Source organism: Mugil cephalus, chromosome 19 (assembly GCF_022458985.1).
Source record: "Mugil cephalus isolate CIBA_MC_2020 chromosome 19, CIBA_Mcephalus_1.1, whole genome shotgun sequence".
NCBI lineage: Eukaryota > Metazoa > Chordata > Actinopteri > Mugiliformes > Mugilidae > Mugil > Mugil cephalus.
This window is the reverse complement of record NC_061788.1, coordinates 12133273-12151540: the sequence shown is the minus strand read 5'-3', so window position 1 is coordinate 12151540 and position 18268 is coordinate 12133273. Positions and strand designations below refer to the sequence as shown.

At 45.7% G+C, this 18268-nt stretch overlaps 2 protein-coding genes and 1 non-coding gene across 4 annotated transcripts; all 3 read right to left on the bottom strand.

Annotated features, from left to right (window-relative positions):
* Positions 1-308: 308 nt before the first annotated feature.
* On the bottom strand, positions 309-7777 carry mat2aa (methionine adenosyltransferase II, alpha a). The gene is made up of 9 exons (XM_047569577.1): positions 7409-7777; positions 5766-5843; positions 5399-5521; positions 4650-4762; positions 4405-4548; positions 3959-4177; positions 3315-3497; positions 2658-2791; positions 309-2573 (listed from the first exon to the last, which is right to left on the bottom strand). The coding sequence occupies exons 1-9, from the start codon at positions 7500-7502 to the stop codon at positions 2471-2473; spliced, it is 1191 nt and encodes a 396-aa protein (XP_047425533.1). The 5' UTR covers positions 7503-7777; the 3' UTR covers positions 309-2470.
* Positions 6732-6803, bottom strand: trnad-guc. The gene has a single exon. It is a non-coding gene; the product is annotated as a tRNA-Asp (tRNA).
* Positions 7778-8691: 914 nt separating the features above from the next.
* LOC124996158 (inositol polyphosphate 5-phosphatase K) lies at positions 8692-17929 on the bottom strand. 2 transcript variants are annotated; one of them, XM_047568921.1, is made up of 13 exons: positions 17421-17929; positions 15949-16559; positions 13623-13730; positions 13346-13454; positions 13140-13256; positions 12519-12694; positions 12156-12267; positions 11853-11962; positions 11564-11774; positions 11346-11483; positions 11193-11258; positions 11017-11121; positions 8692-9966 (listed from the first exon to the last, which is right to left on the bottom strand). In XM_047568921.1, the coding sequence occupies exons 2-13, from the start codon at positions 16554-16556 to the stop codon at positions 9469-9471; spliced, it is 2358 nt and encodes a 785-aa protein (XP_047424877.1). In that variant the 5' UTR covers positions 16557-16559; positions 17421-17929; the 3' UTR covers positions 8692-9468. The 2 variants fall into 2 exon arrangements, with proteins under 2 accessions (XP_047424877.1, XP_047424878.1); XM_047568922.1 differs by lacking the exon at positions 17421-17929 and having other exon boundaries at positions 15949-17384.
* Between the last annotated feature and the right edge of the window lie 339 nt (positions 17930-18268).

Below are 18268 nucleotides of genomic sequence, written 5' to 3'. Positions count from 1 at the left end.
GCAACTGCAGCAACCCCAGATCATAATTATTGAACAGGAGGCTCGTACCTATTTGCTTAGTTGAATCCAGGTAGCCAGGCGGCGTACTCACCCCGGTGAGCCCCTCTAGTATCGGACACTGTTCATAGTCAATTGTGCATGGATAGGTGAACATGCAGCGCGTGACAGCTGTCCCACAAAGCGGAAATAAAAGTGAAACCCAGAATAGAGACTATTCTGGTTTTCATCAGTGTCACCTCTCGCTGACTGAGGAAGCTCAGATGAGGCCTATTTCTGCTTTTATTTGCTGCGACAAACAAACACAAAAGCACAGCAACAAGAGTGCAGTTTATTTCAACAGTTTAGAAGAGAAAGTCAACAACAGATCAGACAGTGTAAATTACTGGTCAAGAAAACTCGGGGTAGAAGTGGGAGGGCAGGAGCAAAGGGTTAGAGTTTGTGTATTTGGTGGTTGTAGAAGGGGTCATTTAGGGGGGATGAGAAGGCACTTACACATTTAGCAACCACTCCAACGGACTCACTTTCTGTGATTTAAAAGAAAATCAAAGCAAAAGGAAAAAACAGGCTGTTTAAACTCGGCCACAGGAGACTATGTAAACAGGCTGGTTTCTCTGTACAACACCAACCAATCATTTGTCCCGTCTGTGGACGAGCTAGAGGACGCAAACTTATTGTAAAACAATCTTTGTCAGGTTGAGTAGTTTCATCAGGTAATCCTACAGTCGGAGATCAGTCTAAAATGACCGTGCGACCCGTCTGTTGTTACCGAGTTGTCCCTGCAGTACACTCAAAGAACCACAAGATGGAGCCTGAGAACCCAAGATGAGAACATGTTGAGCAGTTAAGAGGAAAAACCTTAATCTCAGCGCTTATTATAGGGGAACAGTGCCATCTAGTTACATGAAGAAGACATTTTACACTCACTAACTGCTCACAGCTCTAACAAGGAGACATTTTAGGTGGATACTCATCTCACACGGACCTCCAGTTTGGTTAAGCCACAAGAAGAGCAAGCAGGGAAGCATTCGAAGGCATATACGTTAATTCATAAAGGACTTAGGTTCAAAGCTAGCCAAGGTCTCTGGCAGACACTTTCACGAACTTCATCTCCATTTCCTAGAAAGTACAATGCACACTTTAAAAGAATAAGAGGAGGGGAGATCTTGGCAAACCCAGATGGTTTCAAGCGTGTTTCATGAGTAAAAATGTAACTTGTGCCATCCATAACCCTTGCGGTTAAAAAAACAACAACAAATAAATAAATAACTTAAAGGCTCCAGCTGCAACCTCAACACTGTATTGTCGATTACGATACACGTAACGCTCGAAACGAAAGCCCCTTCCATTTTTGATAACTTACATTCACTACGCTGACTGTGCGCCGCTTCTTAACGCTCTTATTGGTCTGTCTGTGCTGCTCATTACGTTCCTCCACACACGTCCACCGTGGCTTTATCTGTCGGGACACTCAACTCATGCAAACTAGTGGACGACAGCTTTCAGATCCCAGATCTTGCCCCGCATGTCTTTCTGTATCGTCTCTGGTGGTCAAACTCTTAGGTCCCGCTGTATAATTTACTTCAAGTACGGCTTTGGCATAGGATAAAATGCAGCCATCCCCACCGTCCAGAGGTGACGGAGCCCGGGTTTCTCTGTAACTACACCCAGCGTCGGCCTCAGGAAGGGTGAGTGCCGGCCCTTTATCTCGACCAGCAGATCATTGACACATTCAACACAATTTGGATCCTTCACATGACATTTAAACCTACAAAATAAATAAAAAAACAAAACAAAAAAAAAAAAGGAGTGACCTCATGGTGCAGCCCAACAAAACCACAACGACATTAGCAGCTTCTGACTTCTCTGTAAAACGTCAGAAATAAATGGCCTGAAGGGACAGCACAAATAATAATAATAATAATAATAATGAAAAACTGTTGTGTGACCCTACGTGTGGCATAAAAAATCTGAAAACAGAGGCAGGTGAGGGGACTGGTGTTTTTACGACGCTAAAGGTGAAATGGAGAGTGCAAGAGAACAACCACTGATTTTTAAAGACATGTTTTCATCACCGCACTGGAAAGCTTTGGTCTGAACTACGAATAATACTGATCGGATTGGACGAGATACGCGTTAGGCCACCGTGGCAGCAGTGTGTGAAAACTAGACGCCCATTAATAATGCTAAAAATGAAACAGGGTACCAGATAAAATAGTAGTTATAGCTGGCAGCCCTGCTCAAATCTGCACATCTTGACAAATGAAATGTGCTTTTCTTCGAGGATCTGTACTACCAGGTGGACAAAGGACATCTTCTAATGACGCAGAGGCTGTCATGATGTGGACGTGTGTGTGTGTGCGCGTGGAGAGAGTGGGAAAGGGAGGAGGAGGAGGGGAAGAAAGGAAAGTAGACAAACACAAAGGTTTATGTGAACTCCGCCTAAATCCTGCTTGGAGAGAAGACGAGCGGCTCAGTACTTCAGCTTCTTGGGCACTTCCCACGAAAAGATGTCACGGCCAAAGTGGCCGTAAGCTGCTGTGCTCTGGTAGATGGGCTTCCTCAGGTCAAGGTCCCTGAGGCACAAATAAAATGATGATCAATAAAACCTGCAAATGTCTGCAAATGTGCCGGGTGGGGGATCAAAAGTGTGAGGATACCTCACGATAACTCCTGGACGGAGGTCAAAGTTCTTCATCACGATGTCCAGAAGCTCCTTCTCGCTCTTCTGGGACGTCCCATAGTGGAAGATGGAGACGGAGAGGGGATGGGCAACTCCAATGGCATAGGCCACCTAAAACAATGGTCGGATTATGAGCATATGGGCAAACTTGAGAGGCCTGAGGTAGGGAAGTAATTAAAACTACCAGCACTCGGCATGTACTGCGTTCAATGGCGTTTTCAATCTGGTGGCACTGACATGAACTCAGAGGAAAGAAATGTGAAACATGTGTGACTGTGGCTATTCCTGTGGTTCAGCACAGCAACTAGACTGATAGAGAGTACAGATAAATCTGCCGGGTCAATATGTGCTTAGTGAAAATATGTCACCATATCCGCCAAGAAATAACACCAAATGTCAGTTTGACAAACGGACATACACTAAAGTGCCAGTTCATTAGGTACAGCTGTTAAACCGGACTATTCAGCCGAGCCCACTGACTTGAACTCAAACTTATCACAACATGCTCCAGTGGTACCACCGAGTCTTCAGAGGAATCTGGCTGGTGGCTGGTGACTAATGGGAGCCGAGCCACAGCCAGGCTGGTCTCTGCAAAATGTGAAATTATGAACTTGCAACAAGCACGTTTACTTACCTGGACCAAGACACGCTTGCACAGTCCAGCTTTTACAAGAGACTTGGCCACCCAACGGGCAGCGTAGGCTGCAGAGCGGTCTACCTTTGTGTAGTCCTTTCCAGAAAAAGCTCCACCTCCGTGGGCTCCCCAACCCCCGTAAGTATCGACAATGATCTTACGCCCAGTCAGACCAGCGTCACCCTGTGGGAAGGAACAGAGAACTTTGAGGTATTTAGGACCGAAAAATATGTACTTTGTTCATTTTGACTGAATGCGCACGTTAGAACAGGCGATTAAAAATGTTTAATAGGAATGTTCCCTAATTATACTTCAAGATACCAAGAATTCTAATACATCTAATAACACAGAATGAGGAAATGCATAGGTCTTCAACAGGGGGTCTGTGACTCATCTCACCCACAACTTCAAATTTCTTTAAAAATACATTAACACGAATCTAACATATTTTAGTAAATGCCAAAAAATAAAAATGTATATTTATAAATAGCACTAGGTCCAGTTTAAAAGTTATGGTAGGTGGTGGGTCCCTACTTAATCTTTCCATCAGTTTGTGGGTCCTTGGCCTGAAAAACACTGAAGATTCCTGTATTAACGGGATCTTAGATACATACAGGCACAGTCCGAAGACGTTATTGACTCACCTGTGGCCCTCCAATGACAAAGCGGCCACTGGGCTGCAGGTGATAGATGGTGTCATCATCCAGATACCCACTGGGAACCACAGCTTTCACCACCTGCTCCTTCAGACAGTGACGCATCTCCTCCAAACCTACGGCCTCATCGTGCTGCACAGAGATCACAATAGTGTGCACGCGCAACGGCACCATGGCACCTCTGTCCTGTCTGTACTGAACAGTCACCTGGGGGGGGACACACACACACATCAAGGGCTCAGTAAACAGCATTAAACTGATGGTTCCTCTTTACATTAGTTTTACCTCCAGGTTGTAAGATTATGATAAAGGGCTTCTTACCTGCAGCCAAAGCCTAGAGCTGTATTTGGTTGTGATCGTGAATTTTCTTTTCTACTGTTTCACATAACAGTGATGGACTGTGTAACGGTGGAGAAAGCGTTTTCTTGTCTAACCTGAGTTTTGGAATCGGGTCGGAGCCACGGCAGCGTTCCATTTCGGCGTAGTTCAGCCATCTTGGCATTGAGCTTGTGAGCCAGGACGATGGTGAGGGGCATGCACTCCTCGGTCTCATCAGTGGCGTATCCAAACATCAGGCCCTGTCAGAGAAGAGGTCACACATCACAACAGAGGTCAAACTGGCATTTCAGCCTTCAGCTTAGCAGCTCTAGATTAAATATAAGCGTATGAACCCTCCAACCTGGTCACCAGCTCCCACGTCCTCTTCTTTGCGGTCCAGGTGAACGCCTTGAGCGATATCAGGGGACTGCTGCTCCAAAGCCACCAGCACATTGCAGGTCTTATAGTCAAAGCCTACAAAAAAAAAAAAACAACAACTGAGCAAGACGCTTCGCCCTTTACGATTTAAAAAGTCTCATTTTGTCTCGTCATGTTTGTCTGCATTTGTCTCATCCTACGGCGTCACGTGATTAGGAAATTGCTTCGTCTTTGTGTCAGTGACTTTCAGCCTAGCGGAACGTTACTCGCGAACAGTGGCAGAGTACGGGGGAAAGTTAGGACAATTTCAAGGGACCGTGACTGACAGAGGCTCCAAAAGATAAGAAAAAAAAAAAAAAAAAAAAAAACATCATCAGCCTTTCTGCCCTTCTGCAACACTGCTGCTGTGGTCCCTGCTCAGCCTGTTGGTTTGGTTACGTTATCCTTTTGTTTTGCACTCTAAAACACCCACACACCCACGTTTACTCATGCATCACATGCGCTACTGATGTTACTGATTTTCACATCCCACAAAGTACGTATTTAATTCAGGTTCGTTTGGTTTAATTTTCTTAATTAATAAAATCTTTTGTTAAAAGTTCATTTGTGTGTTTCCCTTATTTGTTATGGCCAGAACCGGGTCGTGACACTAGACAAAAGAGAGACTTAAGGCACTGAACACTTATCTTTAACCTGAACTAAACTCCCGACTACCTGCTCTTATCACTGTACCTTTGGAGGAGTCGTCATAGCCGATGTGCTTGATTGCCTCCCTGACAATCTTCTGGTAGTCAACATGGGCCCTGGAGGTGATCTCCCCCGCCAGCAGGATCATACCCGTCTTGGCAACGGTCTCTGAGGACAAAGTAACACCCAGTAATTAAATATGGTTGGAGCAAATCAAGGACAGCAGAATCTCTCGGTATATCAAAGTAAAAAGCAATGTGTTTTATGTCAGCCTATAATGACCATCTTGCCAGAGCTTATGTGTAACACAAGCATGGAGATGCACCCAAGAAATTGATTCTGCAGATTATTATTTTGCTATGTGATTTCACATGTTTGAACATCAATCAGACAGCCTCTGTGGCCGACTTACCGCATGCTACTTTGGCATCGGGGTCTTGTCTAAGGTGTGCGTCCAACACGGCGTCACTGATCTGGTCACAAATTTTATCTGTGGATCAACGTAAGTATTTTTCAGAACACACAGAAAGTCATTGTCGTTCCCTTTTCATTTTCTATTTGACAAAAAAGTAAACTGAAATGCATTAAATGTAGAAAAGAAAAAAAAAACATACAGGGGGGATGTGAATAGTGTTAAATGAACAAGGTAGTGTTATGATAATGGCAGTATTGAACCTGCCCCCGTTTTGTGCTCATGAAGCAATTTGTCAGAATTTAACACCACATCAATAAACTCAAATCATAGCGATGCAAAGGGTCAAGTTGACAGGACTACATATACAAATTACTCGTCCTCTGAAGTTGGCAGTTTTCACTCCCTTGAACGCCAAAAGACAAGCTGCAACAGGTGTGACAACGGATGAGTGAAGGAGTTTGGATGCATTTCTATTATCTCGATTACCCTTCCTAAAACGTATAAAGGAATAAATCATGGAGATAGATCTCTGCTTCTACTGTCCTGCAACTACAAAGGGTCTGGATGTCGCTGCTTTACACCCACAGCAGATCAGTAGCCCCTGCAGCACCTATATTTAGGAGTAAGCCTATTATCTGTTGCAGCAAAGCTGCTGCCCCCCACTGCCCCAATGTGAGACTGAAAAACTGCAGCACGCTGTATTACAAGCCGCCGAATAGTTTTTCTATTAAGTTGGTGGCTGCTCAAGTTAAAATTAATCTAGTGTAATTGAACAGCCCTTGCAGTAGGTACTAGATATGACGCTTGTGACGTTTAGTTTTTGGTTCATACTAGCTAACATAATACCGCAAACTATAACCTCAAATCCGCCATTCAAGTTGGATGAAAGCAACTTCGTATAATTGTGAGATAATATATGATTTTATTTATACCACAAGGGGGAAAAGTCAATAAAGTTTTGGTCTCCCCGTCGGGGAATCGAACCCCGGTCTTCCGCGTGACAGGCGGAGATACTGTCCACTATACTAACGAGGAGTACATCCATAGCAAATGTATAGATCAATTCGTGTGTGAACACGTGTAAACGTACTCAGGATCTCTGTGTTTTCTTGCTGTTACCACCTGCACACAAAGCTCTGAAACATCTGCTGTAAACGTGGTGTGATTGACAGGCACACACGGTCCTGACTAACGTGGTGTTAGCTTAGCTAGCCGCTAGCTACTGTCAGCACACACTCCAACCTACACTCCAACTAAAACTGTACCCTCCTCAACCCTATAAATTCTATAAATTATTCTTGTTGAAATGTGTTAGTTGCGCGAAATACTTTGTGCAAGGTTTTTAAGTGCAGGCACAACAACAAAGAGGATGAGCATGCTACTGCACTGATGTTACCTTGTAAACATGTCTTTAGCTTTCTAATAATAGCAATGACTACAACCCGTCTTAAATTAGCGTATTGTTTTATCACTTAATTCTGCCCCATAACTGACTTTTAACAAAATAAGCCATCTGACATTCACGCCGGGCTAACACACCAACAAGCCACATGACCTTGTTTGAGAGGCCAACATGATGCGAGGCTAATTATTCTTGTGCAGAAGGTGGGACTGCTCCACTAACACGTTTTAAAACTTACCGGGGTGTCCTTCCCCGACCGATTCAGACGTGAAGAGGAAGCAGTCTTCATCGCTGAACGAGTTGTTATGGAAACCGTTGAGGTGGCCGTTCATCTTAGCCAGTTCACGCGCTGTTAGCTAACGAGGCAGCCGACCGGATACTACCTGATTACACAGCTGATGATGGCGCTGGTGGCTGGGAGCCGGGGACGCGTTTTTTTGTCTGGTTCCACTGGTGTCTCCTGTTCAGTCTCTCACACGCCAAAGCCTACGGCAGCGAGTCGGGTTGAAGCGCTCGGGAGTGAAAACTCTATATACTTGACACAGACAGCGGTATTTACCCCGAACAAACTCTCCAGACCTTTCAAGTCATTTCTCCGCAGCCAATGTTGTTGTTGATCTCAGGCCACGTGGTGTCCGTGGGCGTGCTTGAGTTGAGGCAAAATAGACGGACATCTATTTTGCCCCTGATGGGAATGCTGCAATAGATTGGAAACCGTTTTCCAACCTATTTAGTTTATCGACCTATAAAATAAAGCGACCTTTGTTAGCAGATCGTGGTCATAAGAACCAACAAGTAACATTTGCTTCTTTTTCTGTCATATAGCTCTGAGGGTTTCATTAATTTCATGAGTTTGTAGGCTGGGGGCTGCTGGTTGCAGGAGTGACTGACTCGTGCTCATTCATTTTAGAGAATAAAAAGAAGTGTTGTTTTTTTCTTATTTAATATTTTCTTCTGTATTCCACTCATCGAAATGTTAAAGGGCCTAAAGGTTTCAAGTATTCACATAACTTACAGACGATGTCAATATATTTCAACTTATTTTAAGGCTCACACATGAATACGCTGTTTAAATGACGTTATATCTGACTAAAGGTTGGCCCATTGATTTTCTGCTACTATCTACAGGTGAACTCTACTCTACTTTGCGTACGATAACTGAATTCTCAGACAGATCTGTTGATTGCATGATAGAAAAGTTTTTAAAGATGTCCTTTCCTTATTTAAAAGATGTCAGTCTGCAGTGCAACACATGCACCATTTTCACAGTGCATTTTTAATTGACTATAGCAGCATCTTAATGGGATAATTGTGCTACGTTCTCACGTCTTATGTGGATGCTTGACTGCTGTGGTGTGACTGGGTTTAAAATATTAATATTTTGATGTTTAGTCACTCAAAGAACTTCTAAATCCAAGTTTGGTCATGCCAATTGTTGTTAAAGTGGGATTGCCCCCCCCCCCAACTATTCACTCCTTCCTGGCTCTCTGAACAAATGTTTATCCAGTAAAGAACATTTTCCTATTTGCTTTCCCACTCATTTTCATTTTATTAGCACACTCACACAGTTAAACAACACCGTTCCCTTGAAGCAAAAACAATCACATTAGTCTAAACATCCGCTCGCTGAGCTCTGTAGAACAGGGGCTGTATTCACAAAGCTGCTGAGAGTAAGAGCATTGGTCTAGGATTACTGTTCAAGTTCACACTGTCACGTGTCATTTTCAGACAGACTGAGTTGATAAAATGCCGTCTGTACACTGATAAATTAGATTCATTTTATGAATACAGACCAAGACCCATAGAATAACATTTAAAATCATAAATCTCTTCCAAAATGTTTTGTTTCACACGTTAATATTTTAGCACATAAGCCTACACAAACCCACACACACACGAACACGCTCTCTTTCCCTGCGTTGTGATCTGTGATATCGTCAATACGTGTGGTCCACAGTCCTTGTTGATGCGCGACTGTTTGCACGGATCCATATTGCTGTCATACACATCCATCACAGGATTACTCTGCCTTTGGTTTCACATTCAATATGTTTGTTTACTTTTGATATAGCCTGTGAGTCTATAAAAGCACTTGTTGTCAAGAGTCTGGCCTTTTGACGCCAAGATACACACACACAGAGAAGTGTATGAGATGGGTCAGAAACAGGGAACTGCAGGGCTACGATGTGGAATGTTTGCAAACTACGTTAGGAGTCAGTAAATGTGCTGCTTCTATGAGCACAGTGCGAGGCCACGGCGGACCCTGAATGCGTGGACATGGCTGTCGTTCTCTTCACTTTAACTCTTGAGGTTTAAATTCTTTGCGTGGTCTGCGTCCCCCGTCATCCCGATCTGTTTGACCCCCGTGGGGCTAACCTGAGCTGGTCTGTGTTCACCTAAGATAGCAACGATCAGGGCCTCCGGCGCAGTCACCCCGCCACCCGGAGACACGGGGCTGCGGGGGCTGAGCGGGCTGATGGTGGGCGACGGCACGGCGTCGGGGGAGATCAGCCGCTCCTTCTTAGCGGCAGAGCAGGGGGAGCGACTTCGCGTCTGGCTTTCCCTGGAACGGGGACAAAGGCTGAGGCTCTGCAGGGAGGGGAGGGGGTTGGAAGAAAGAGCGGGAACGGCGGGGCTCCGGCTGCGGCGGTGACGGTGGTGGTGGTGGTGTTTGCCGTTTTTGGGGCTCGGGCTGCGGGAGCTCGGGGCCAGCAGGACCAGCGTGCTGTCGTCCTCCGAGCTGACGTCTGAGCTGTCGGAGCGACACACGGTGGGGCTGTGGACTGGCATCTTGATCTGATGAGGATGGAGAATTTAAGAAGCGGAAACTACAGGGCAAATAGTATGGGGCCACTCCTCTCCACATCCTTTAATCTAGTAAAAGTAACAATACTTTAACACAGAAAGCAAAATTCAACAGTCGGGATGCCACCTGACATAAACGAGTTATTCTTCTCTACTTATCTGCTGATCATATGTTTGTTTGTACAGTCTAACGCACATCTGCAAAGGGACTAGCAAGTGTGTGTTATTTGCATTAAATAGTCGTTATTTACCATTTGAAAAGCCCTAATGTCTTGTAGTAGCTGATCGACAATCAGATACTTTTCAGATAACAGTTTACATGATTTTATTATTATTATTATTATTACAGTGTGCACTGTTTGAATTGACCCCATATTCAGCAGCATATTTAACAGTGTTTACTTGAATGAGATGCATTGTCCACTTGTTTTTATATTCCGATCAGGCATAACATTATGACCTAGTATTGCGCAGGTCTCCCTTGTGCCTCCAAAACAGTTGTGATTCATCAGAGAATGGACATGGGACTTAAACGTGCGTGCTGTGGTGTCTGGCAACGCATTGTTGCTAGTGGAGGACTTTGAGTCTTATGGGTTGAGGGGAGGAGCCTCTGCGAATCATCCCACAGGCACTTGATTAGTTTGGGGGTTTAGTGAATTTGGAGGCCGGGACATCACCCTGTGCTGTTGTTCATGGTTATTGAATTGTTCCTTAATCATTTTTGTGTGTGGCTACAGCAATCAAGGAGTGTCATTGTTATAAGGGTGGGGGTCCCTGGCCTGGTCTAGGTGGGTGCTACATGTCTAAGTAACATCCACATGAATGAATGCCAGGTCCAAACGTTTCCCAGCAGATCATTTTTATTGTCACAAGATGTTATTTACTTCTCCTGTCGCCGGTTTTAATGTTGTGGCTGATCGGTGTGTATTGGATACTTGTACATACATAATTGCATATATCTTTAAGTGTGTCTACAACGAGCCAAGAATATGTCATGAACAAGAGTAAGGTTGCTCCATTTCATTCTCCAAACTGCATTACCTGAATCGGTGACGACAACCCCACAATACTGTTCATATTATTACTGTAGTAACCGAGGATGTATTCACAATCATCTCTTGGCAAATCCTCCTCTGTGAACGTCACCTGAGGAGAGACGAAAACATCCCAATTAACTCGGCCCAATATGTGTTTGTGAATTTGACTGTCTGACACACCTGCGTTGCGTGCTCCCCTTTGGCCCACACGTACACCTGGTAGTCTTTGTGATGCCTGAACCCAACCTGTTCAGAAAGAAATCACGGTTTGATGTTTTGACATCAGGAGGGTCGAGCTGTAAGGACGCACCTTAAGAAGCGCTTAAAAATAACCTTGTATATTGCGACCCAGTCCCACGAGCTGCGCTGGTAAGTTGACGCCACAGTGAATCTGACTGTGGCGTCAGAGACTTTACACCACTCCTTGCTGGTGTGCAGCTCCACCAGAGGCATATCCACCCTGAATGGAAACTAGAGGAAAGAGAATAAGTCACCGTACAAAAACGGCGCACGGTCCAGTACGGACGTCAGTGCATCAATCATTGTCTCACCTGCAGAGAAAACAGGGCAGAGACGGGTTTGTGGTCACTGATTGTGAAGCCCATGTGACTTCGGTACACATGTTGTGTCACTTTAGTCGCTCCACCCAACCAGGAGGTGAGGCCCCGCTGCAGCGCTGCGTTGTGGGAAGGGACCGGGGAACCAGTGCGACGAAGGCGCCAGAGGATGCGATCCGTCCAGGCAGGTTTCCTCTTCTTAGCGCTGACAGAAATGAAGCACGGTCAGCGACAGCAACAGCTGGAGGGATGCGTGTCTGTGACGAGAGGCGCCTGAACGTACCTGGTGTCATACGTATGAGTGCCCACATCAAACTTATACGTAGGTGGGAATTTGAGTGGTCCCTCTAGGAAGCCTTCCAGGATGGGCTCAGTGTTTTTTGCCATGTTGAGCTGCGGGGTAGTCAAACAACAGGACATGTCAGGACTAACACAAGGGGACGTCTGTGTGCTCCGTGCCACAGCGCCCTCTGTTGGCTGTGGTCCGTGAGTCACAGACAAACAGGTGGTGTAATAAAGCCTTCCAGAAACGTCCATCTGTCGGTTTGAGCGTGCGAATGCTTTAGAAACACCCGAGGTGCCTCACCTGATCCCGCTCCCACAGAAGAGGCAGCTTATTGCTGTCGATGGCGCATTTCACCACATGGATGTCGTAGTCCTCAATGCGGAAATTCAAGTCGCCGAACCAAAACACGACACTGGGGACAGAACAAACAAAGAGAATATCACTTGAGCTATCGTTATTTCAATTTACTTGATTATTGTTGCAATATCCTGAGCAAATTCTGCAATTTTTTGGTGAAATACGTGAAAGTTTTATTGTGTAATATGAAGATGTAACAATTATTACTGAGCAGCAGATGCAACTTACAACTTAGATCAGGTCCTATAAAAGCTTCACAGATGTGTGTATGTGTGGCAGTTACTGAGTTAAAATAACGTCACCCACTCGTGGTCGAGTACTCCAGTCGCGGTCCCTCCTTCAAACTGCTGCTGTTGAAGGATGCTTTCGAAATCCTCCATCCGCTGCTCCAGATTCCTCATGTGAGCCGGCAGGTGACAGTTGAGAAAACACACTGGGTGGCCAAACACTGTCATCCTCGCACTGACGCCGCCTTTATTCCCCTTTAGAGTGACAGTAAAAGGAGAAAAAAAAAAAATGCAGCGACAGACAAATTCCCTGTGTGCAGGATATTTAAAACAATGCATGTTAATGAAACAGCCGCACGTATCAAAAAGATCTGCGCTCAGGGACAAGGTTGTGGTGTTTTTTATTTTTTTTTGATCTGACACTGAGTCGCACAACTAGAAAGCCAGACAGCCTGCTGCTGCACTGACCTCAAAGAGAAGGAGACTGCACCAGCAGCAGCCAGAGGTGATGCTGACATCAACGCGCAGAGGAAGGTCACACACACTGACACATGCACTCACACATGCATGCACCTGCTGGCACGAGGGGAGCACACACACGCACACACGCTACCACCGACACAAACCCACCGCGGATTTTTCAAACGCAATAAATCTCAGCCGGTTTTCAGAGCGTCACTCTTTGATTCGCGGCACGTACCCAGTATCCCCCAAGTCCTGTGCGCGTGCTCTCCGTCTGCACGCCTCTGAGGAATGGAAGGTGGCAGAATTTAGAGAAAACCAGGAGCAGCACTCCCTGCATTCGCTGGGACGCCACCTGAGTAGATGAGACAGACGGACATATCAATAAACTACAGAGCCACATAAAAGGGATCTGAAGGGCAGTGGATTTAGCTTCTTACTGACCAAAACGTATCCAAAAGGACTGAGCGTGTCCATGCAAAGTTCGCTCCACTGATCTGAGAAAAGAACATCCTTCAGCCTCTTGTTTATCATGGAGTTGACTTCTTGGAGTCTGAATGGTGCCAGAAAGTAGATAAATGCCATTAACAGAGTGATTAATGAAAAGGACAGTTGATGGGTAGCGGGAAGGGGGGGACGAATCAAAGGGAAGACAGATGACTGAGTGGGCACTCGCGGCTGTCTCTCTGGCAGCGGGAGCGGCGCAGAAATACTTGCTTACCCGATGATAAACATGTCAACTTTCCCATCTGAAACATTTGGTCCGAACAGAGAAGTGATGTCATCTGGCGGGACGGCTGATCCCACGTTCCATGTGACGATGTACACCCTTTCAAAGGATAGACAGAGTGTAAATGCTGCATTAGATTTAAGCACGCTACGATGCAGGGCGAAAGAGGACGCAATCCATGCTGTAATCCCCAGAGAAATAGCTTTCATCAGGGGTTCTGTACGTAGAAAAAAAAAGGGTTAGGGTTAGATACGCACAATTAAGCGCCTCTGTGTACCTCAGTGATGACTTGGTATTGTGCATTGGCGTGTGTGTCTATGTGTGTGAGTACAAGCAGAGAGAAAGAGAAGACACTAAACTATATTCATTTATTATAGAAATAACTGAATATTACTGAATTACTGAGATTCATTGTACTTCGATATATGATACAGAAAAAGAAGCACATCTTGATAAATGTGTATATATGAATCTAAACGGCATGCCCCTGGTTATGCTTTAGCTAAGCGACTGTCACATACACCGATCAGGCATAACATTATGACCACCTTACTACTATTGTGTTGTGCCTCTAAAACAGCTGTGACTCATCAGAGAATGGACATGGGTCTTCTGACGGTGTCTTGTGGTGTCCGCAAACAGGATGTTGTTAGTCAGGGCCCTTTAGGTCCTATGGGTTGAGGGGAGGGGGCCTCTATGGTGGACCATCCCACAGATAGTTGATCAGTTTGGGGATCTAGTGAGTTTGGAGGCCAGCTCAACCTTGTGCTATTTTTCATGTTGTTTTTTTTTGTTTGTTTTGTTTTGTTTTGTTTTTGTGTGTGTGTCTGTCAGGCTGCATCTTACTGCCATCAAGGAGTGTTATTGCTATGGGGTGGGCGGTGCCTGGTCTGCTCTAGGTGGATGGTACGTGTAACATCTAGATACCAGAATCTTCCCAGCAGAACAATGGTCAGTGTTATTTACATCTTCTATTGGTGGTTTCAATGTTGTGGCTGATCGGTGTAATTACTATCGACCGCCCCCAAAAGCACATCGTCTGACTTTACACTCCTACCTTCAAGAAGCAGCCATTAGCTTTTAACTGCCCACATGAATGTAAACCGAGAAACAATTAATCAGTCCATCGAACGTACAATTATCCTCTATTTTCTCTTGTGTTTTAAGTTCTGTTAGGATTCATCGCTGTTACAGACAAAGTGCTCTATGTTTCTCTCTTATGTTTTCTGCCTGGTCATGCCGTTAGTGGTTCGCTCTAACGTCAGGCTGGCCAATCATCGCTGGGGGACTTCATTAAAAGGAGCACACCTTGAGAACCTGGTGTGATGCTTTCAGCCTGCCCGAGCTAAAAAAAAATTTGTGGTGGGAGGTTGAGGGCAATGGGTGAGATGGGATACCCGTTACACCTTCTGCAAATAGCTGACTTATGCACAGGAACACATACGTATTGAGAGCACTGACTGACACCACCTACTTGCTTTGTTAAAGTTTAGCTTTTTCCTGAGATGCTTCGGAGGGTTTGAAGTTACAGTTCACACAAAAATAAATCATTTAATTTTCTCTTTTACTCTCACATCATTTCGTTGTCATTCCACCGTCTGTATCTATCCCCCATTTCCACCAAGACGCTGTAACGCCACGGAGCAACGTGCTGCTCAAGGACACTGACATTAAGAAATATGACAACTGGCTGGAAAACATTTGATTAAATCTAAATTCTCAGAATATTGTGTTACTGCTTCATTTCACAGACAGCGCAGCTCAGTTATTGTGTTGAGGTATTGAACAAAAGGAACCAGGATCAGTGTGATGGATCACATTTTACATGCAAGCTGATCTTTATGCCAAATTAAAAGTGGCTGCGATGAATTATTCATTCCATAAGTATCCGATGTGATTCCTCATGATTCATGTGTTATGAAATGTCTCTGCCGGAGCAGCGGGACTTGACTGGAATTGTCTCTATCTGAAGACTTTATGTCAGGTCTTATTCTTCGTATAAATTTCACCAATTCAAACTGAGTTTAATTTTTGCAGATACTTCATTTTCTAAGCCTCTGTTGAGCGAGGAGCGTCAAAGGTAACTCTGGGAAATCGGCCAACACAACGTGACTGTTTTGTCCTGTCAGGTTCATAAAGCTCTTAGCGAAATTTGCTGCTGTGATTCATGTGACCCGGTCTGGCACACGTCAGCGTTATAACAGCTTCTGCAGCTGGATTTAGGCACGACAAGAACTTGCTTGAAACACCCAGTGAAACTGACAATGATGAACAATTGTCAACTGTTTTTTAATTAAGGCGCTCTTACTTAACTCACCTGAAGTCACTGTTTTCTCCTCCCGGCTTCTCGGCCTGGCTCTGCGTCGAGCTCCCAGGTGACGGCGTCCTCTGTGGCTGAGGGCTGAGGCTGTTTTTGGGGCTGAGGCTGGAGCGAGGGTTGGGCTGAGGCAGAGGCAGGGGCAGGCTGGGAGAGGAGTTCAGGTATCGCTGAGGACTGTGGGGACTCTGAGGACTGTGGGGAGCGAACGAGGACTCCGTCGGAGAGTGTGGCAGGATGCTGGCGCTCTGAGGTCCCGGGATGCACATAGGGATCAAATCTATCTCCTTGGAGGGGTCCGCTGAGACCATGGTCGGCTTCGGAGCGGATTTAGTTCGAAGAGCGGTTGGTCTCGGCCGGCTTATGCTCGCCAGTGCTGCAGACCCAGACTGCTTTTGGTCAATCACTGTCGTGGGTGAAACCACAGCCTGTACGGGGCTCAGTCCGGACTGAATCTTTAGCACATCAGATGGGCTGACGAGAGGTGGATCCTGGAGTGGCAGCTGCTGAGGCAAACCTGGACTGGCTCCTATTATCGTCACGAGTCCGGGTTGTGCTTTAGGACCGCAAGGGTCTGCACCAACTTGACCCTGTGGCTGGCGATCCATCACCTGCAAAACAAAGATTATTTGAGATTAAAACATGGTGCAACATGCAGGGAGTATAAAAGGTGAAATTTAGCATTTAGGTGAAAGTGCAAAAAGATGCGCGCTTGCAGTAAGTAAAAGATGAGATGATGCATCACATTAATACAAGTCCACATCACTCTCCCAAGGTATCACTGATGTTAACATGAGTAGACAGCTGGACTGAAAGTACTAACTTTAGGCCTGCGCCCTGGATTAGACGCTCAGAAACTTTAATTAGCTCCTGGGCCTCATACAAAGAAACGATTATTGGTGACTGCTCGGATGGTATCACGCTGTTAAAGTGTAGCTGCCTCCCTTTTCCGCCACCGCCTGATCCCGGAGAGGATGAGACGGGACACGCGGCGGCAGATAATGGAGCACATCAGACAATGTCAACAGACACTGTAGGTCACAAGGAATAGGAGGCCTGGCATGGCAGGAGGACAGAGGCCTCCCTCCATTTTGTTTATCCGGCCTCCCACGGAGAAACTATACACCTCTCTCAATGATTCATGGTATGCAAATGAGGATCTCGGAGACATTTATGTGGTAACAGTAGTAACCTGCAAAACGGAGCTGTGAGTAATGGTGGCGTGATGGGTTTGCACTGAACTCACTTTGAAAGTGAAAATGCAACTTTAAAAGTGTCCCTTTTTAATATATATATAAGCATGTGTGTGTGTGTATATATATATATGAGGCAGCAAGTTTGAATTGAATGGCAGCTTCATTATTAGAAAATGTAATAACCTGGAAAACATGACAAACACAAATGCTACAATGCAAGAAACGGAAATAGCAGTGGCTGTTGTGTCTCAAATAAGTCGTGAAAATATGTCCTACCTTTTTTTTAAAAAAAAAAAAAAAAAAAAAAGGGGAAAAAAGAAAGAAAAAAAATATATTATTTCCAAGGTGAACCGCAAAGGTGATCTCCCAAATTCACAGAGGGGAAATCATCAGTCTCGCCAGTCAACGCGACCAGACTGTCACATGAAGAATGAGATCGATCTGTGGTCCTGTTTTTTTGGCGACCTATCCGAGCCAGCCTGCAGGACGGATGCCAGCCCCGTCGGTCGGTACCGGGGACAGCGGACGTCTCGTCAAGGTGCAGACCGTGCGGACCGCGCCGCCGCGCTGTCAGGACAAAAAGCGGTCACGCTTGACGCGCCCGGACGCCTGCATGTTGTTGGTGTTTTGTGCTACCACAGCTGATCGTTCCTCATCTCACTTGTTATCACTGCCTACACGCCGCGCAGTTGGCCGGAGCAGCTGTGCACTTTACAGTCAGCATCCCGCCTCCTCCTGCACACCGGCCGTACACCGACCCAGTACCTCTCCCTCCCCTCCCTGTCTTTATTTCTTTCTCTCCCTGGGTGAAGCATGAACACTTGGGGGCGGGCTGAACAGGGGTGAAAAAAACAGCCGCTTGAGTGCAGCCTGCCAGAAATAATCGAGCGCGCGTCCTATCGGTGACGCATTAATCGTGGAACCAGTGCGTCACTGATAGCGAGAACTGATCAATATGTCAATAATTAAATCTCAGTTTTGGCAAAGGGACCTTCCTGCCCTCCCTCTGATGTCTTCGTAGCAGCTGCACAGAGCGCGCAGCAGGGCATTATCACATGCATTCATGCAAATAACCCCTGCTATTAACACCAGGTAATATCAAAGCATGGTGCTTTGTTAATACT

What these genes read in the sequence shown, in the direction of transcription:
- mat2aa (XM_047569577.1), bottom strand. Translation starts at nt 7,502, where the DNA reads ATGAACGGCCACCTCAACGGTTTCCATAACAACTCGTTCAGCGATGAA. An exon ending in CGATGCCAAAGTAGCATGCG is followed by an intron (nt 5,522 to 5,765) that starts GTAAGTCGGCCA and finishes CTTTGTCCTCAG; the next exon opens with AGACCGTTGCCAAGACGGGT. An exon ending in CTATGACGACTCCTCCAAAG is followed by an intron (nt 4,763 to 5,398) that starts GTACAGTGATAA and finishes TTTTTTTTGTAG; the next exon opens with GCTTTGACTATAAGACCTGC.
- LOC124996158 (XM_047568921.1), bottom strand. Translation starts at nt 16,556, where the DNA reads ATGGATCGCCAGCCACAGGGTCAAGTTGGTGCAGACCCTTGCGGTCCT. An exon ending in GTTGACATGTTTATCATCGG is followed by an intron (nt 13,455 to 13,622) that starts GTAAGCAAGTAT and finishes GGCACCATTCAG; the next exon opens with ACTCCAAGAAGTCAACTCCA. An exon ending in TTCTGTGGGAGCGGGATCAG is followed by an intron (nt 11,963 to 12,155) that starts GTGAGGCACCTC and finishes ACTACCCCGCAG; the next exon opens with CTCAACATGGCAAAAAACAC.